Source organism: Miniopterus natalensis, chromosome 12 (genome assembly GCF_054644295.1).
Source record: "Miniopterus natalensis isolate mMinNat1 chromosome 12, mMinNat1.hap1, whole genome shotgun sequence".
Classification (NCBI taxonomy): Eukaryota; Metazoa; Chordata; class Mammalia; order Chiroptera; family Miniopteridae; genus Miniopterus; species Miniopterus natalensis.
Genome location: NC_142092.1, coordinates 73,164,377 through 73,183,238, shown reverse-complemented (window position 1 = coordinate 73,183,238; position 18,862 = coordinate 73,164,377). Strand labels below are relative to the sequence as shown.

The 18,862-nt window shown below is 56.3% G+C and overlaps 1 protein-coding gene across 2 annotated transcripts; it reads left to right on the top strand.

Annotated features, from left to right (window-relative positions):
* The first annotated feature begins 4,908 nt into the window (after positions 1 to 4,908).
* TBC1D13 (TBC1 domain family member 13) lies at positions 4,909 to 18,267 on the top strand. 2 transcript variants are annotated; one of them, XM_087823048.1, is made up of 12 exons: positions 4,909 to 4,948; positions 5,819 to 5,892; positions 7,635 to 7,675; positions 8,245 to 8,306; positions 8,466 to 8,565; positions 9,401 to 9,483; positions 10,263 to 10,422; positions 12,818 to 13,028; positions 13,561 to 13,724; positions 14,711 to 14,871; positions 15,029 to 15,086; positions 15,933 to 18,267. In XM_087823048.1, exons 1-12 carry the CDS (start codon positions 4,926 to 4,928, stop codon positions 15,996 to 15,998), a joined length of 1,203 nt encoding a protein of 400 aa, XP_087679174.1. In that variant the 5' UTR covers positions 4,909 to 4,925; the 3' UTR covers positions 15,999 to 18,267. The 2 variants fall into 2 exon arrangements, with proteins under 2 accessions (XP_087679174.1, XP_087679173.1); XM_087823047.1 differs by lacking the exon at positions 4,909 to 4,948 and having other exon boundaries at positions 5,554 to 5,892.
* Positions 18,268 to 18,862: the final 595 nt, after the last annotated feature.

The following is an 18,862-nucleotide window of genomic DNA, read 5'->3' as shown; positions in this document are numbered from 1 at the left end:
GGCCGGGCGCTGGCTGCGGGGCCGGCCCCTCCCCCGCTCCGGCCGCTCCGGCTGGGAGCCTGCCGCCGCCGCCGCCTCCGCTGTCAACAAACCCCGGGCGCGTCACTTCCGGGGCCGCCCCCTAGCAACGGCGGCGCGTCTCCCCGCCGGGTCCGGCGGCGAACGCGAGCGCCGGCGCCACAAGGTTCCGGCCCCGCGGCAGCTCCTCTCGGGGATGCCGGAGCCTCGGACGCCGGTTCCCGGGGGCGGGAGCGAGCCGAGGGGGCTCCGGCCCGGTGCTGAGCTCGTGCCTCCGGAGCTGTTCCTGGCCCCGGGGGAGCCCGATCGTGTGACCCGGGCTCGGGCCGCGCTCTGTCCTGCGGCTCCGCGGGTCCCGACGGCGGGGCGGGGCGGGGCGGGGCGGGGCGGGTCGGGGCGGGTCGGGTCGGGGCGGGGCGGGGCGGGGCTCCTCCTCCGGGGCAGCGCCCACCTCCCGGGAGCGCCCGCCCCACCCGCCCCCGGGCCGGCCGCGCGCCTCCGCCCCCACAGGTGTCCCGCACCCGCCCGCCCGGCCGCGCGCCTCGGCTGTCCCGTGGGAGGCGGGGACCCGGCCGGGCCGGGCCGCGGGTCCGAGGCGTCTCCAACCCCGACCCCCGCCCCTAGCCCGGCGCTGCAGGACTTTGGGCGCCTTCATTTCCCCCCGGCATTCACGCAGCCGCCTCCCACGGGACCCCCTGAGCCTTCCCCTCGCCCTCTCCACGGCCCCAGGATGGTTCTTTCCAAAACTTCAGCCTGATCAGGGCTGTCCCCTGCTTGCCACCCTTGCCGTGGACCGCAAGGGCAGCTGGCCCCGTCTCCGTCCAGCCTCTTGGCCCCCTCTCCTTACTTGTCCCCCTTCCATTCTCCAATTCTGAGAGTTTAAAGCATTATTGTTATTATTATTATTTTAGTGAACCCCTTCTCTCCCATAGGCTCAAACACTAACTTCCCAACGAAACACTTTTCTTGCTCCCATCGATGCCCAGCACACTCCCCCACCTCCTGGTCTCAGTTCAGATGCTACTTTTTCAGGGAATCTTATCTTGACACAGCCCTCACCCCAATGCTGATAACTAGCTTTGTGGATTTTTTTTTTTCGTTTTGCATAGTATATTTTAGTTTTTGACCATATGTAACTAACTATGTACAATCTTGAATCGTTTAAAAAGTCTATTGATTTTTTTTTTAAGTTTACTGATTTTTTTTTTAAAGACTGTTGATTTTAAATTACCAGAGTTAGCCATGCTGGTAAAAAAATTAAAAAAAAAAAAATCCAAACAAGCGCGGTCAGTGTGGCTCAGCAGCTGAGCATCCACCTAGGATCCAGGAGACAGCTGCTGGATTCCCGGTCAGGGCCCAGGCCCAGGTTGCTGCTGGATCCCCAGCAGGGGGCGTGCAAGAGGCAGCCGATCAATGACTCTGATTCTCCCTCTCCATGAAATCAATAAAGACATAAAAAATATATATAAAAAATAAAATCCAAACAATACAGAAATATATAGCAGAAAAAAATGAAAATCCCCATCAAACCCTAACCTAACCCAATTTCATGCCCTCTCCCAGAGATGACCACTCTAAACAATTTGGTGCATATCCCCTTAGTCCTTTAAAAATATGCGTGCATATGTAATCTAAAACTATATAACTCTTAGAACAACACATAGGAGGAAGTTTTTGTGACTTTGGGTGAGGCAGTGGTTTCTTTAATATGACACCAAGCACAAGAGAAAAATATAGACAAACTGGATTTCATCAAAGTTAAAAACTTACGTTTCAAAGGGCACCATCAAGAAGTTGCATAGAGCCCTGATGGTTTGGCTCAGTGGTTAAAGCGTCCACCCTTGGACTGAAGGTTCCTGGGTTCAGTTCCAGCCAAGGGCACTACCTCAGCTGCAGGCTCCATCTCTGGCCCTGGTTGGGGAGTAGTGCGCAGGAGGCAACCAATGGATGTGTCTCTCTCACATCCATGTTTCTCTCTCTCTCAAAATATCCTTAGGTGAGGATTTTAAAAAAGAAAGAAATTGTAAAAGACAACCCACTGAATGGAAGAAGAGCCCAGCTGGTGTGGCTCAGTGGTTGAGCTCATCCCATGCACCAAGAGGTAGACTGTGTGATTCCGGGTCAGGGCACATGCTGTGGGCTCAGTCACCAGTGGGGGGTGGGGGTGTGTGCAGAAGGCAGGTGAGCAATGATTGTCATCATCGATGTTTCTATGTTTCTGTCTCTTCCTCTCTCTGAAATCAATAAAAACATTTAAAAAAATGGGAGAAGATATTTGTAAATCATATATCTGATAAAGAACAGTCATCCAGGATACATAAATAACTAAATAATTAAAAGGAAAATAACCCAATGTAAAACAGGAAAAAGAGTTGACTAGACATTTCTCCAAAAATGATACACACATGGCCAAGATGCACACGAAAAGACACTCAACGTTGCCCTAGCCAGTTTAGCTCAGTGGTTAGAGCATCGGCCCGCGGACTGAAGGGTCCTGGGTTCTGTTACCTTGGTTGCAAGCTCAAACCCCCGGCCCAGGTTGGGGTGCATGCGGGAGGTGAGGCAACCAGTAGATGTGTCTCTCTCACTGGTGTTTCTCTCTCCCCTGGCCCCTCCCTTTCACTCTCTCTGAGAAATCAATGGAAAAAATATCCTTGGGTGAGCACTAACAACAAAAAATGTGCCCTCGGCATCATTAGTCCTCAGGGAAATGCAAATCGCAACCAGAATGAGGTCCAACTTCAATCTCTAGGATGGATACGATCAAAGAGACAGACAGTAACAAGCTTCGTCAAGGCCGTGGAGAGATGAGAACACTTCTACTTTGCCGTGGGAATAGGAAATGGTGCAATGGCCTTGGAAAGCAGTTTGGCTATTCCTCATTTAAAAGTTAAACATAGAGCCCGGCCGGGTGTGGCTCAGCATTTGAGCATCGACCTACAATCCAGGAGATCGCCTTTGATTCCCAGTCAGGGCCCATGCCCTGTTTGCGGGCCTGATCCCCAGTCGGGGGTGTGCAGGAGGCAGCGGATCAATGACACTCTCATCATTGATGTTTCAACTCTCTCTCTCTTCCTCTCCCTTCCTCTCTCTGAAATGAATAAAGATATATTTTTTAAAAAACTACAAAAAAGTTTCTAAGAGAAATTAAAGACCTAAATATCCCTGACCGATGTGGCCCAGTGAGGTGAAAGTATCAGGCTGTGCACCGAAGGGTTGAGGGTTTGATTCCTGCCTCCTGGTCGGGTTGAGGGGGGCAACCAGTGGATGTGTCTATCTCACATTGATGTTTCTCTCTCCCTCTCTCTCCCCCTCCCTCCCTTCCTTCCACTCTCTCTAAAAAGCAATAGAAAAAATATCCTCAAGTGAGGATTAACAACAACAAAAAAGACCTAAAGAAATGGAGCTATATTATGTTCATGGATCAGATGATTCAATAATGGAAAGCTATCAATTATTTTCAAACTGATCTATAGATTCAGTGCAGTCCCAACCCAAATCCCAGCAACTCTTTCCCCCTAGAAATCAACAAGCTGATTCTAAAGTTCATAGAGAATGCAAAGTCCAAAACAACTTTGAAAAAGAGGAGCAGAGTTGATGGACTTACAGGACCTAACTTTGACTTATTAGAGAGCTACATAATTATAGAGCTACATAATTATGGAGCTTCAGGGCCAATGGTAGAGCTACCAATAAATACAGTGTTGTGAGGCCAAAAAGATAGACAAGGAGATTAAGGAAAAGCAGCAGGGAGTCCGGAATTAGATCCCACGCACACATGATTAATTGATTTTTTTGCCAAAGGTTTGCAAAGGCAGTTCAGTTGAAGAAAGGATACTTTTTTCCCCCAACGCATGGTGCTGGGGCATTTGGATACTCACATGGAACTAAATGAACTTTGATCCACAGCTCACGCCATTTACAAAAATTAAGTCAAAATGAATTGCAAACTTTAAAACGTGGATCATAGACCTAAACATAGAACCTAAAATTAGAAAACGTGGAGGGGAAAACAGGAGAAAAAAATCTTTGTGGTATCGGTTACGCCAAAGTTTGTTGGATGTGACATAAAGGACTTTATGAAAATCAGTAACTTCCACTCAAACACTGTTCCGTGAACAAAAAGTCAAGCCACAGACCGGGAGAGAACGTCTACAAATCACATATCTTAAAAAGACTTGCACCACCTCATACCCATATAGCTATGACCATAAAAGCAGAAGAAAGTAACAACAGCAGCAAAAACAAAGTAACAAGCGTTGGCCGGGATGCGGAAAAATTGCAACCTTTGTGCGCCGGTGGTGAAAACGTACGTGGCCGTAGCCACTATTGAAACCTGTAAGGCAGCTCCTCCAAAAAAATTAAAGACAGAATGACCATAGGGTGCAGCAGGTCACCTCCTGGGTTCCTGCCCACAAGCGCTGTGGGGCTCAGCGGCTGAGCATCGCCTAGGATCCAGGAGGTCGGGGCACAGGCGGGGGCAGCGGGCTCCCCCCAGCAGGGGGCGTGCGCGGGGCAGCCGATCAATGACTCTCATCATCCATGATTCCATCTCTCTCTCTCCGAAATCAATAAGAACATTAAAAAAAAACAACTACAAAAAACGGAGGACCAGGAAAGCGCAAGAGGAGGCCTGGGGCACGGGGCGTGGCCGGGTAGGGGCGTGGCCTTGGATAGGGGCGGAGCGTGGCCGGACAGGGGCGGGACCTAGATTAGGGGGCGGGACACGGGGCGGGGCTTCGGCACCTCGGAGTCCCGCCCACCGCGAGGCCGCTGGGAAAGGGGCGGGGCGGGGCGGAACCCAGCGCACGCGGACCGCTGCGTTTCCGGCCGGAGGCCTGTGCGGAGCGCCCCGCGTCCCGGGGGGCGGCGGCGGCGGGGCGGCGGGGGACCCGGAAGTCAACACCATGTCGAGCCTGCACAAGAGCCGGTGAGGGCCCCGGCCGCCCGGCCTCCCGGCCGCCCTTCTGCCCCGCGCGGGGCGCGGACGCGGCGCCACCCGCCGTCCCCCCAGAGGGGCCCGCGCGCGCTCGCCCCGCCGCGTTGCCAGGGGGCCCGAGCGCCCGGAGCGGCGGCGCTTCCCCTGCTCGCCCCTCCCCCCGGCACCCCCTTCCCTTCCCGCTCCCCCGCCCGGCGTCTCCGCTTCCCCGGCGCCTTCCTCACGCCCCCCTTTCCTTGCCTCCTGCTAGCCCTCGGCCTCGGCGCCCCCCCGGGCTCGGCTCTTAGTGGGAACCGAGGCGTCCCCGCGCCGCCCCCTCTCCCGGGCCGAGCCCCGCGGCGCCGGCTGGGCTTCCTCGCGCTTCAGAGCCGCCCCGGGCTCGGTCTCCCGCGCGCCGTGTCCCCGCCGAGGGCAGGCCCGAGGTCCTCGCGCGGCGGGGTTTCTGAGCCCCGAGCGCTGCGCGCGGGGGGCCCGGGCTCCGCGGTGTGCGGACCGGGGTACCCCCGGCGCCCGGGCTCCGCGCGTCCCGACCCGGGAGCTGTGGGCCGGGCCGGGCCGGCAGGAGGCGCCCGGGAAAGGCCCGCTCACCGAATATTATTAACGCGTCTGAGCTCGTGAGGGGTTTGAGCTCCTCCAGGCGAGGGTGTCTCTGCGCCCCTGGGCTCCGAGGAGGAGGGGCCCCGAGCGTGCTGTTTCCCAGCCCCCCAGGGCCCCTCTGAGCAGGACCTGCCCTCAGCTTTGCCAGCTTGATGTCCTGAAGGGGAAGGAGGGAGGAAGCGGGCGGGAGAGGGAGCTGTGGGCTTCGGGAGCCGTCCCTATGCTTTGGGTGTACTTCATTCACTTTCCCCTCCCGCCTGCTAGGATTGCGGATTTCCAGGACGTCCTGAAGGAGCCCACCATCGCCCTGGAAAAGCTCCGGGAACTCAGTTTCAGTGGTAAGAGGCAACTCCGCATTTTCAGAGTTTTCCTAGTGCCGCGGCCGTGGCTGGGATGGAGGGAAGGTGCCCAAGGCCACACCTGCTCCGTCCTGGCAGCCGGCCTGCCTGCCTCTTGGGGCTTCTCCAACATCCTGTGGAGCTGAACCACCAGGGACTCTCCTGAGCGTGGAGGGGGTTCCCAGAGGAGGGACAGCCACAGTTCGCCTGCCTGTGGGCCTTAGGGTGCTTCATGGGCATCTGAGGGATGCGTATGGCTGTGTTACTTCGTCGGAGTCACTGGAGAGGACGAGATGGCAGGGAGACAGTGGAGGGGAGACTTCTTGAACTGAGGCCCGTCTCCCCTCATGGCAGCAGGATTCCTCAGTATAGAATTGGGTTAGCGGTACAGTAAGTAGCTCCTGGTCCTCTCCCTGGCTTGGGATCAAATCCCACTTAGGCGACAGTGAACTTTGGTTAATGGTGAGAAAGTTTCCAGCCTTGAGACACAGGCTTGAGGGAGCTGCACCTCAGCAGTGTTCGACTTTGCCCTCACTGGCGTTAACCATCCGGCAAGAGATTTTTTTGCTTATCTCTAAAACATCCCAGGGTGTTCTGTGTAGCTTCTTGTCACTGCTCTGCCTTTGTAACTTTGCCAGTGAGGAATTTGCCAGTGATCCGCTCCCTGCACCCCCCTGCAGGTTTGAGGTGGGAGCATTAGCTCCTGTGCATGGAACACAGGGACACGGTAGCAGCAGCTGCTTTAGCAGGTTTCTGACAGTGTTGCAGGAGAAATCTGTCTTTTTGTTCAGATCTTGGGGGGTCCAGGAACTGTGCTGAGCTGGGGTCTGCCAGCCTTGGGAGGTATCTGAGTGCTGGAGAGTTTGGCTTCTAGAGTCACACAGATCTATGTTTGAGCCCTTGATGTCCTTTTCTTTACAGATGAGTTTCTTTTTCTTTTTTAAAATATGTTTTTATTGATTTCAGAGAGAGGAAGGGAGAGGGAAAAATAGGAACATCAGTGATGAGTCATTGATTGGCCATCTCCTGCACGCCCTCTTCTGGGGATCGAGCCTGCAACCCGGGCATGTGCCCTGACGGGGAATTGAACCTCGATCTCTTGGATCCTAGGTCGATGCTCAACTGCTGAGCCACGCCAGCCGGGTCACATGAGTTTCTTGATCTGTAAGATGACGACAGTGATGCTGATCTTCCGTACTTACTAGGGTTATAATGAGGATTAAGTGTAGTTAGGTCCATAGAGCACAAAGCAGTCAGCATTTGTAGCTTAATTTAATTCTGCTTGTACCTATGGAATTTCTTCGGTGTGCAGCCCCCTGCACCAGGCACTGGGAATGTGAGGCAGATGTTCTTGTCTCTCTGGGGCTTACCCGGCAGTAAGGGTCACAGATGTTAAATGAGTACACACATTATGTTATGCAGTCAGAGTTGTGATGGATGCTTTGAGGAAGCCATGGAGCCACTGTTCATAGCGGGTGACCTGGCTGATTGGGAAGAGGTGGTGGTTGGTACAGAGGAGGGATATCCAGAATGAGAACATTTCAGAAAGAGAGCTCTGGGCTGGGGCAGGAAGACAAATACACACAGGATTAGCATCCAGTCTCATAACCTTTGTGGCAGAAAATGGTCCTTGAAGAGTTACTTCTTGCTCCCTCTGCTCCCTGCGGACTGGCTCCAAGGTGGAGGGCTGGGGGTTCTGGGACTCAGGCCTAGGGCGTGACCTCTGCCTGCTGTGTCCACAGGCATCCCCTGTGAGGGCGGACTGCGGTGCCTCTGCTGGAAGGTGGGTGTGCCTGGGGTGGGGCTTCTGCTCTGCCGAGAGTCCCTGGGTTCCCGCATGGGCTGCCCCCGGCCCCAGCCCCTTCTTTCTACTCTGCGCCTTTACTTGCTTTGTCTGGGGAAGCTTTTCTGGGAAGCCCTGGGTTTTTGGTTCCTCTGGGGATGGAACACCTTGTGATGCCAGTGAAGCCCTCTGGGTCCTGGTTCCGAGCAGCGCAGCAGAATGGATGTGTACTGGGACAAAAGGGCTGGGCTTTGTCCGAAACTGTTAGGTGATGTGGCGGTGGGAGCCCAGTATCCTAGATTCCAGCCACTTTGAGCACTAGGTCTTCTTATCACTTGGAAGAGTCTGTGTGAGGGAAAGAAGAGGAAGGGCCTGGGTTGGGATAAAAGAGGGAGCAGCGGGGAGGAAAGGGGAGGCTCCCCCAGCTCGTGCCCATGTTCCAGGGCTGCAGCCCATCTTGTCTCCTCTGGGCATCAGCAGACATTTTCCTTGAGACCTGTCAGCCTCTGCCTACTGTCCAGGGTGGGGCTGGGGTGTCACCAGAGTGCTGCTCCTCTCACTCTGTGCAGATCCTCTTGAACTACCTCCCGTTGGAGAGAGCCTCATGGACCTCCATCCTGGCCAAGCAGAGGTGAGACCCAGAGAAGGGGTGACGGGAGGAAGGGAGGGTCTTGTATCAGACAGAACAGGTGGGGCCGAGCCTGTCCTACCTCTGGTGGGTGCTTCTCTGCTCTGGGCTCCCCGGGCCCGACTGTTGGGAGTCACGCTTCCCTCCTCATCTCTGCTGCAGGGAGCTGTACTCCCAGTTCCTGAGGGAGATGATCATCCAGCCTGGCATCGCCAAGGCCAACATGGGTGTGTCCAGGGAGGACGTGACCTTTGAGGACCACGTGAGTAGGGGCCAGTCGCAGGTGCTGAGGCTGCAGAGTAGGGAGGAGTGTGGGCTTGGGAGTGGCCAGAGTCCTCCCACTGATGGGGATGCGGCTGGTCTCACTCCCCTCTGCCCCTCCGGTGCCTCCTTTCTTCAGTTGGCTGCTCAGCCCCTGAAAGCCACTGTCTCTCCCCTCCTCTCCCCAGGCCCAGCCAGGAGTATAAGGCTTAGCTGGGACTCTTGCTAAGGAAGCTGGGGCTTTCTTCTCGCCCCTGTTCCCTGACGAAGGGCCTGTGATTTGATGGTTGAAGAGGCCAGAGCAGGGTGGGAGTGAGGACAGACCGCCTCTCTCTGGTGGGAGGCAGCCCCCTTCCTCCTCCAGCACTGAGCTCCGCCCTGGGAGCTTCGCAGTGTGGCCAGTGGAGATGGAGCCAACCCAGGCCCATCCTCCAGGGTTTGCAGTGGGCGACTCAAAGCACTGATGCGTTAGAGTTAGGTTCAGAGAGACATCGAGATATGACAGTGATTTATCTACTCATTCCGTCAACAAGCCTTCAGTGTGCACCTGTTGTATGCAGCATTCCCAAGCCAGAGCAGTGGAGAGAACAGAGTCCTGCGGGCAGGCTGTGCTCCAAGTGGACAGCAGGGCCTGGCTGTCAGTATGGAGTTGGAACGGGATCGGGGGGGGCCACGTGAGGCCCGTGCTGCTCCTGCAGCAGCTCACAGGCCGTCTCAGCCACAGCTGGGCCGCGGACGGGATTGTGGGTGTGAGGCTGCTGCGCCGGCCTCCAAACTGGCGTCTGCCTCTGGGGACCCTGCTAGGCCAAGGATGGCAGCTTGTTCTCTCCTTGCAGCCCCTCAACCCCAACCCTGACAGCCGGTGGAACACGTATTTCAGGGACAACGAGGTGCTGCTGCAGATCGACAAGGACGTCCGGTAAGCAGGGTGCGGGCGGGGGGCCCTTGGGGCTTCCGGAGGGTGTCCCAGTCTGTCGTTTTCCTCCAGCCCAGGCCACGGGGTCGGTGGGGGTGTGAGGAGCTGCTGCTGGGTGCTCTGGGACATTGGGCCCAGGTCCCAGTGGTGCGGGGCCTGAGAACGGGCTGGCGAGTGCAATCAGAATGGGGGGGATCCTGTGCTTGCCCATGCCCGGCCTTCTCCTCCCTGCCTCCGTTTCGGTGGTCCCGGCATTTGTAGATTCATCCGACCGTTCCTTCAGCAGATGGGTAGTGAGCCCCCGCTGTGTGGCAATCCCAGTGCCATGCTCAGGGTCGAGCACTGAATAGACAGATACAGTCCCTCTCCCAGAGGAGCCTAGCCTTGGGGGGAAGAGGGGTATAGGCGCTCAATGTGCTCGTGTAACTAGCATTTATGGTAAATGAGCTCGGGGAGGAAAGAGCTCGGGGTGCTTCAGGCTGTCCGGGATGCCCTGCCTGAGGAAGCAGGATTCCCGCTGAGATCTGGGGAGTCAGGTTTTCATGGTATTGTTTGAGTTGAGAGCATGTTCTGAACCCAGTTCTGGGGAAGCAGGTCTGTCTTACACTGGTGGTGCGCCTGTGTCTGTCCGCAAATACGCGTGAGGATGTGGCTATATGTAATAATGGCTATAATGCCTCTTAAAAACTGTAATGCTTTTTTAAATAAAATGTTATTAACTTTTTAATAAATGTCTTTTGGGGTGCTGAGTAACAGCACTCTCTCCCGTTTCCTTCTGGCAGGAGGCTGTGCCCAGACATATCATTTTTCCAGAGGGCCACCGAGTACCCCTGCCTCCTCATTCTGGACCCTCAGAATGAGTTTGAGACCCTTCGTAAGCGGGTGGAGCAGACAACACTGAAGTCCCAGACAGTGGCCCGGAGCCGGAGCGGGGTCACAAATGTGAGAGGCAGCCTGGGGGCCCCAGGGACTCCCCAGGTGGGGAGGAGGGCAGACGTGGAAGTCCTTGGGCAGGAGGGAGCATGGTGTGTTCAAGGGATGGAGGAGTCCAGTGTGGCTAGAGGCAGAGGGGAAGGGAGAGAGGGTCACTGGAGGACGCTGGAGAGGTTGGTGGTGGGAGGCCACACGGGGCCTTAATCTGAGGGCTGGGGAGCCCTGTAGCATTCTGAGTAGGGCCATGGTCTGCTTTTGTGAAAGATCACTGTTGGCGCTGTGGGTGTTGATGGAAGGGGCAGGAATCACGGAGAGGGTGTCGGGGAGGTGGCTGCGTTGTTCAGGCAGGAACGGGTGGGAGTTGGGGCTGGGGTGGAACGAGGACAGATCTGAGGGACTGAGGAGGTAGAACTGATAGGACTTGTGCTGCACAGGTCACCCTGAGTGTGAACCATCTCCTACAGGTTCCTGTAACTAGCCAAGTAGGTGTATAATCTTATTTTTAACACATACTCACTGCTTTGGTCCCTGGAGCTCTGACTTCTTCACAACTTTTCACTCCCCTCCAACAATGGAAAAATCCTCTGCAACCTGCAAAAAGCTAGACAGTTGCTGCTGCGGAGGCTTTTCCCCTAAGCGGATGGCTGACCAAGGTGCGCTCTGCAGGAGAGTAGCCACTTCCCGCTGCAGGGGTGACGGGCAGTGACAGCTGGTCCCGGGGCTCCGTGTGCCTGTAGCAGCTGGGTGTGCTAGAGGTGCAGGATGCTTGGCTAGCTGACCGCAGGGCCTGCTGTGTGGGTGTGGGCAGCCCTCCTTGGCTGCCAACAACCTGGCTGCAGGACCTGGCCTCTGTCATTCACCTCACTAAAGCCACTGGGGGCTGAGAGCCATGCTTCTGCCCATTTTAGGTTTGGACCTTGTCCCGGGGGCAGAGCACCTGACCAAAGCTTCATTCCTAGACTCTGGACCCATGGCAGGGCAGTGTGAGCTCATGCTGACCGTCTATTTAACTCTGGGCAAGTGATCCTGGGCTTACCTTCCTGGGCCCCCGCCTCCTCTTCTGTAAACTGGGTGTGATCATGTCTGCCCTGCCTGGCTTTGAGTTGCCAAGATGAATGAGGCCATGGCGTGCAGATTCCTGGAGAGCTGGGAAGGAGGCCTGGACCTCAGGCGCCGCAGTCAGCTAGGCTGGGACCAGATCCCAGCGCCACCACCTAATGCAAGAGGTGACACGACCTAACTTTTCTAGCCTGTGCTTCCTCGCCGTGAGAGTGATGCTGAGAGAGTATTCCTGGTGGTTCAGAGCTTCCCCTGGAGGTGTGCTTGCGGAGCGCTGCCTTGCACACACAGCTCTCCTCCGCAGATATTAGCAACGTGTGTGCGCACATGTACATGCATGTGTACGAACACGTGCACGTCCAGGGGCCTGCACTCCAGGACGGTCCCACACCGTCCCGCCCGGGCTGGCCTGTGGCTCTCGTACAGGTGACCCCAGGCACTGAGTCTGCAGAGCCCCCGAGGGTCCCGATGGGCACTGGCGTTGGGGCCTCTGCTCTGTTGCAGGAGCTCTAAGCAGGGATTAGCCTCTTCATCTCCGGGCTTTTTCTTACGGAAATTTCGAAACATTCAGAAAAGTGGAGGAAAGAGTACTATGCACACTTGCACACTCCACCTCAGTGTAGCACTGCTAGCTCTTTGCCTTGTTTTCAATTAGAGAGTAGGGTGCGGTGTCTGCCCTCCTCCCGGAGGACTTCAGGCAGCTCCTCCCGACACTGGCGCATCCGGGAGATGAGCAGCCATCTGCCCCACGAGCGCATCGTGCCCTTGGCCGCATGAAGAATATATACGTGTTTTTACTTCCACGCCGGGACCCAGTCCAGGTTTTTGTGTCACATGGGGGCTGTTTCCTTAGACTCTTGGTCTGGAGCAGGCCTCCTCTCTCCCCCAGCCCCACAGCATTGCGCTTCCTGAAGACTCTTAGCCAGTTGTCTGTTTCTGACATATTTAAGGTTTTATTTTCTAAATCGAAGTATAAGTTACATACAGTAAAATGCACAAATCTCGGGAATACAAGATTTTTCTTACGTATGTACCTGTGTGACTGCCAACCAGAACAAGACACAGAGTGTTTGTGTCACCAAGAGGTGCCCCGGCCAGGCAGTCCCCTCCCCGGGAGGGAAGCACTGTTTATGTCCGTAGGTCAGATTTCAGTCCACTGTCTTGTAGAATGTTTCACACTCTGGATCTGTCTGCTCGCTTCCTCCTGGTGGTGGCGGACGGGTTCCTCTGTGCCCTGCGTTTCCCATAAGCAGGAGGCTAAGCTTAGGTTTAATGGTAGATGGTGCTGGGAGAACACATTGTCCGAATGCCACCCGTCGTCTTAATGGGCCCCCCTTCTCCCCAGATGAGCTCCCCACACAAGAACGCGGCGCCGTCCTCCCTGAATGAGTATGAGCTGCTGCCCAATGGCTGCGAGGCCCACTGGGAGGTGGTGGAGCGGATCCTGTTCATCTATGCCAAGCTCAACCCTGGCATCGCCTACGTGCAGGGCATGAATGAGATTGTGGGGCCCCTCTACTACACCTTTGCCACCGACCCCAACAGCGAGTGGAAAGGTAACAGCTCTGGGCTGCCCACACCCCTTGTGGCCGGCTCCCTAAAAAACCAGGCCAAGGAAAGCCAGGCTGATGGGCTCTGTCAGGCTGTGCAACGCACATCCCCTCTCCGGGCCTCCATTCTCCCCGTCAGATAAGGGGGTTTGGCTGGGTCCTCTCTCAGATCCACTCTGGCTCAGACTTTCTAGAGTATTGGGAGTGTGCGGCTCTCTTGATATTTGTAACTGAGTTTCTCATAGGGCAGGTGAGCTGTATATACAGGGAGCTCAATGATAGAATTTAAGTAAATAACAACTTGAAAAGCGTCATCGGAAGAGCATGTAATCACCTGCTAAGTGGGTACAGTGCTGCCAGAAGATGGGAGAAGAGAGAGGCGCTGTCCTTAGTCTGGGGACAGAAGCCATGGGGTGCGGAGACTTGGTGAGACTGAGCAGTGACGGAGGGGAGGCTCCTGCAGGCGAGGGGTGGGCTGGGGCTCAGGAGGCACCGGCTCCCCCTTGGCCACCCCCACCCTGCCGTCTCGCCCTCCCAGAGCACGCCGAGGCCGACACCTTCTTCTGCTTCACCAACCTCATGGCCGAGATCCGGGACAACTTCATCAAGAGCCTGGACGACTCGCAGTGTGGCATCACCTACAAGATGGAGAAGGTCTACTCCACCCTGAAGGAGAAAGACATGGAGCTCTACCTGAAACTGGTGAGGACCCCGCGCGGGCCAGGCGGGGGGCCGGGGCACAGGAGAGCACACCCTGAGCGTCGCTGTGCAGGGCGAGCTCTGCTTGAGTCTGGGGACTGGAAGTGGCGGTGGCTGCTGCTGAGGAGCCCTGGCCCACTGCTGAGACCCAGCGCAGGTGCTGGGACCAGGCAGGCTGGCAATGCGGGGAGTCAATGTGGTGCCCAGCGTGTGCCGGGCACAGGGCGAGCCATTTACCACAGGCCCAGCTCAGCCTGTTCATCCCCTGAGAGAAGATGGGTGAATTTCATTTTTAAAAGTTGAGAGTAATTTTTAAAAATTTTAGGGGTATTTCATATTTCAGAAAACATTTCAGTAAAAAGTTACATATAAACAGAAACAGTTTTGGGAATAAGAAAATTATATAAAGGTCTTTTTAAACAAATATGGAACTATGTTTTTGCAGTTTTGTTTTTATAATTTTTTTCTTATTTTTATTGATTTGAGAGAGAGAGGAAGGGAGAGGGAGAGAGAAAGGGAAACATCAGCGTGAGAGCAGAACATCGATGGGCTGCCTCCTCCACACCCCCTACTGGGGATGGAGCCTGCAACCTGGGCACGGGCCCTGACCGGGAATCGAACCAGCAACCTTTTGGTGCACAGATGACACCAGCCCACTGAGCACACAGGCCAGGGTTGTGCAGTGTTTTAAAGAAATCTGAGCTGTCATAAGTCTAGAGAGCTTATATAAGTTTGGGTTTATGGCTTCGCTTTGAAAAAACCAGATGACAGCATTGGCTGGCAGCAAGCAGCTGCCTGTTTAACTGAGTGAGGCTCTCTAGGGACCCGTGCCATCCCTTGGGTGTGCCTGGCACTCACCCCTGGCCTGCTGCCTCCTCGGGTAGGTTCAGGGCCCGCTGTTTATCTGAATTCACATCTAAAGACTGTGGTGTCACATGGCAACCAGCCAACGCGGATCTTGCGCCTGCCCCACGCCTCTGTCTCCCCAGCAAGAGCAGAACATCAGGCCCCAGTTCTTTGCCTTCCGCTGGCTGACGCTGCTGCTGTCCCAGGAGTTCCTGCTGCCCGACGTCATCCGCATCTGGGACTCCCTCTTTGCTGACGACAGCCGCTTTGACTTCCTCCTGCTCGTCTGCTGCGCCATGCTCATGTGAGTGGCCGCGGGGGGCGGGGGGGTGCTGCTCTCACCAGGCTGGAGGGGGCCACTGGGATCCAAAGTCACCAGGGTGGCGAGGATGAGCATGGAGGGCCAGCTCCACCTGCTCTCGCGCAGCCCAGGTCCCAGCGCCTGCTGCTTGTTTCCTTAGATTGATCCGGGAGCAGCTGCTGGAAGGGGACTTCACTGTGAACATGCGGCTCCTTCAGGTAAACAAGTTCAGTTCAGAGGCACGAGCTCAGTGTTAGCACGAGGCAGACACTCACCGAGCACTCAGCCCATGCCAGCCGCCATGACAGGCTGGGGTCGGAACAGCAGAGTGTAGCAGGGCTTAGAGTCTAGACCCCTGCCCAGCCGGCGTGGCTCAGTGGTTGAGCGTTGACCTACGAACCTGGAAATCATTCGATTCCTGGTCAAGGCACATGCCTGGGTTGTGGGCTCAACCCCCCAGTGAGGGGCATGCAGGAGGCAGCCGATCAATGACTCTCTCATCGATGTTTCTCCTTCCCTCTCCCTTTCTCTCTCTGAAATAAATAAAAACATTTAAAAAACAAAACAAAACATGGGCTGAGCGGTCAGGCAGCATCAGGGTCACATCCTTGCTTGGCTTTGCTAGTCAGGTGACCTGAGCCAAGTGACAAGCTCTCTAGTCCTCAGTTTCTCACCAACACCTGCCCCAGGGTTGGTTTTCAACAACTTCATTGAGTAGATTTGTAAAATGGGCTAATCACAACCCCTTCACTGGGCTTTTGAGGTGCCCCTGTGAGCTAATATACGGACAGTGTCCAGCCCGGCGCCAGGTGGGGAGAGGTGGGGCAAGAGTGGCCCTGGTCCTCCGGAGGGGCTGGGAGACCTCTGGGCGCTGCTGGGTGGGTCGGTCACGTTAGCGCTGCGGTGAGTGCCATGTTAGCTTCACGTGGGGGTTATAACCTGTGGCCCCTGCCTTGGAGGCCCAAGGTCCAGCGTGGTGACAGGTCCCAGTGGGAACAGCACAGGTGTGACGGGTGGAAAAGGTTGAGCTGACTCGAGGTCTCTCTTGGCCTTCCCGTGCCCAGGATTACCCCATCACAGATGTCTGCCAGATCCTACAGAAGGCCAAGGAACTCCAAGACTCAAAGTAGCCCGGCAGCAGGAGGCCCAGGTTTGGGAGAGAAGCCACCACCGGTCCCCGTACCCTGGCTTCTGGGACATGAAGAAGCCTTTGGGATCCCAGCCGAGGGGAAGCTGCAGGACTGGCCCGCTCCAGGCCTCCACCTGGCTCCCTCCCCGTAGGCCGCTCCCACTGGGGGCCCACTGTGCCACGCTCCTTCCTGACCCCGAGCCCTGAGCCCTGGCTCGCTCTCCACTCTGCACCCTGGGACCCTCTCCTCAGGCTGCTGAGCAAGATTGAGCTCCTGAAGTGGTTTCCTGGGGCTGGGGCAGGTTGGGGGCGCTGGGGGCTGCAGAGGCCCCTCCCTGCCTCTGCTCTGCTGCTCCCTCCCCTGCTCTGTTGGGGAAGGTGTTTGGCAGATGAGCCAGAAACCACCTCTTCTGGCGGTTGGTGCTTGGGCTTGTCCAGGGGGAAAGTGACGCTGAGGCAGCTCAGAAGCTGCAGGCCCCGGCCAGGCCCTGCCCTGCTCACCGAGAGTGTGTCTGTGTGTCTGTCTCTGTCCTCCAGGTCTCCGCCCCTCTGTATGTCTGTCCATGCGGACGTGGGGTGGGGAGGGTGTCTGAATTCCTCTGGGTCTCAGCTTCTCTTTCTCTGCCCCCCCCAGGTCTTTTGCAGAGGCTGTGTGACTTCCTTTGCTCCTTAGCGTTGCTCTGCCTCTGCCCCTTTCTTGGGGTGCCTTACCCCCAGCCTCTTCCCATCACTCCCCCCTCCTTGGCCTGTGCGCCCTGTTCCTCCCCCAGCCCTGGGCTCCCGGGTCCCTCCAACTGGGGGGGAGCCCACAGTGCCTCACTAGAGGGCCCTGAACCTGCCCCCATCCCCCGAAACCTTGGAAACCAAAAGCTGCTGAGAAACCCATTAGGCTTTGAGCCTCTTACCCTCCTTCCTGCCCAGGGATGTTGGAGGGAGAGGGAGAGCCAAGTCTTCCGGAGCTTTCCCCGAAGGAAAAGGGCTACGGTGGTGCTGTCCCAGGGTTTGGGATCCTAGTGCTTCAGAAGAGGCGTCACTCCTGTGGCTTCCAGGGCCCATTCCAGGGAGGCGAGTCCCATGAAGGGCAAACGGGACCAAAGGGAGCCTCCCTGGGCCAGGCGGAGCTGAGCCCAGAGGCCCTGGGTCCTGTTGGCCAGGGGAGCTGCGTGGCCCCCCCAGCAGGCTGAAGGAGGTGCTGGCCCTTCTCTGGTCACCTGCTTGGGGGCAGGTGCACTTAGAGCAGGAGCTGCTGGCTGTGCCCACTGCTGGGCAGTGGGAGGAGCTCGCTTACTCTGGTCAGGTCCCCTCGTTTTGTAAGGAGGCCTATGGTTTGGGTCTGGGGGGCTGGGTAGTGGAGCCAGGGTCCTCAAATCCTCAAACGGCTGGCAGGTGCCCCGCTGCCCACATAGGTGAGGCTTCGGGCCAGGAACTGCTTCCCCCAGACAACTCCTCCTGTCCCTTGGATGCTGCTGGGACTTCCTGCACTTGCCTTTTTACCACCTCCTCTCATAACAGTTTTTGGGAGATTTTTACTATTTATTCAGACTGCTGGTTATTTATTGCAGATTGGAAAGTGCTTGGTTTGGGGGTGAGGGAGGGGCTGGAAGGTAGAAAAGAATTGGGACTCAGCATCCTGTCCCCCGACTCTGGAGCCCTCCCGGTTCTCCAGCTCATCCTGGCTGGGAGCACGCTGAGCTCTGTACTAGAACTGAGCCTAAGGGAGACTTCGGGACCCCTGCCCGGACAGGACAGCGAGGCGTCCCGCCAGCCCGCCCACCTTCCCAGAGCTTGTCGGCGCCTGTTCAGCTCCAGCTCAACTGCACAGCCAGAGGCTTGGCCACAGCCTGGGGCCCAGCAGACACTGCCCAGCTCCGGAACATTCATCCCTCCCGCCTGTCCCCTTGCCTTCCCGGGGAGCCTGGGGCCCTACTACTTGAATCACTGCATCTAATTTGCCTCGGAGGCAGGCCTGAGTCCAGTGTTTTCTCCTCGACTTTGGGATGAAGGTCAGGAGCACAGGGACCATGCCTGGGTTTGAGAAAAGGACCTGCCCGTGGCGATTCCCCCTCCACCCCAGACACCCGGAGTGCCCAAGCTTCCTGCGTGGGAAGCTGCCCACAGGGATTTGGACACTCACTGTATGAGTTCAGCAGGTCTCACTCCAGGGGTTCAGAGTGTCGGTCTGCTTTTTTTTTTTTTTTTTAATCAGTTTTGTTTCTTGAATCAATGCTGTTGATGACAAGTTGTCTTTAATAAATCATGTGTTCTTTGCATTGGGCGCTGGTGCTGTAATGGGCTGAGGCCTTTGAGACCTCAGAGCAGGGAAAAGTTTGAGCAGGGATGGAGTCAGGAGGCTACTGTCGGGGGAAAGGCCGGGAGCTCTAGTTGGAACAACCTGCTTTAACTCATTCAGCCTGCAGTTAGCAGCTGTGGGGAGGAGGGGTGGGCAGGGGACACAGATGCGACCTCGTGTTTCACAGCAAGTTATTTTTTAGATTGAAAAACTATGAAAATTCAAAAACATGTAAATAAGTCATTCATACCCCGGAATCCGGAGGAAATCACTGCCCATATGTTAGCCCTTTCTTTGCAGATGTAATTTTTGTTACATAATTTTTTTTGTTGTTCAAATGAGTACTTTTATTAACATGGTAACTTTTTAAAAATGCAAGTAGGGTTCTGACCTCGGATACTTGTCAGGTCTGCTGCTCAAGTGAACTTGCAGCTGGACATCAGGAAACCTTACACACACCCAGTCGCTGTGCACTTCAGGGTCCAGGGCAGGCGGCCCCTGCTCCCCTGCTCCGCCCCGCGCGGGCCTTTGCGAACACCTCGCTTCGTGCCCGGAATCCCGGGGATGCGCAGCCG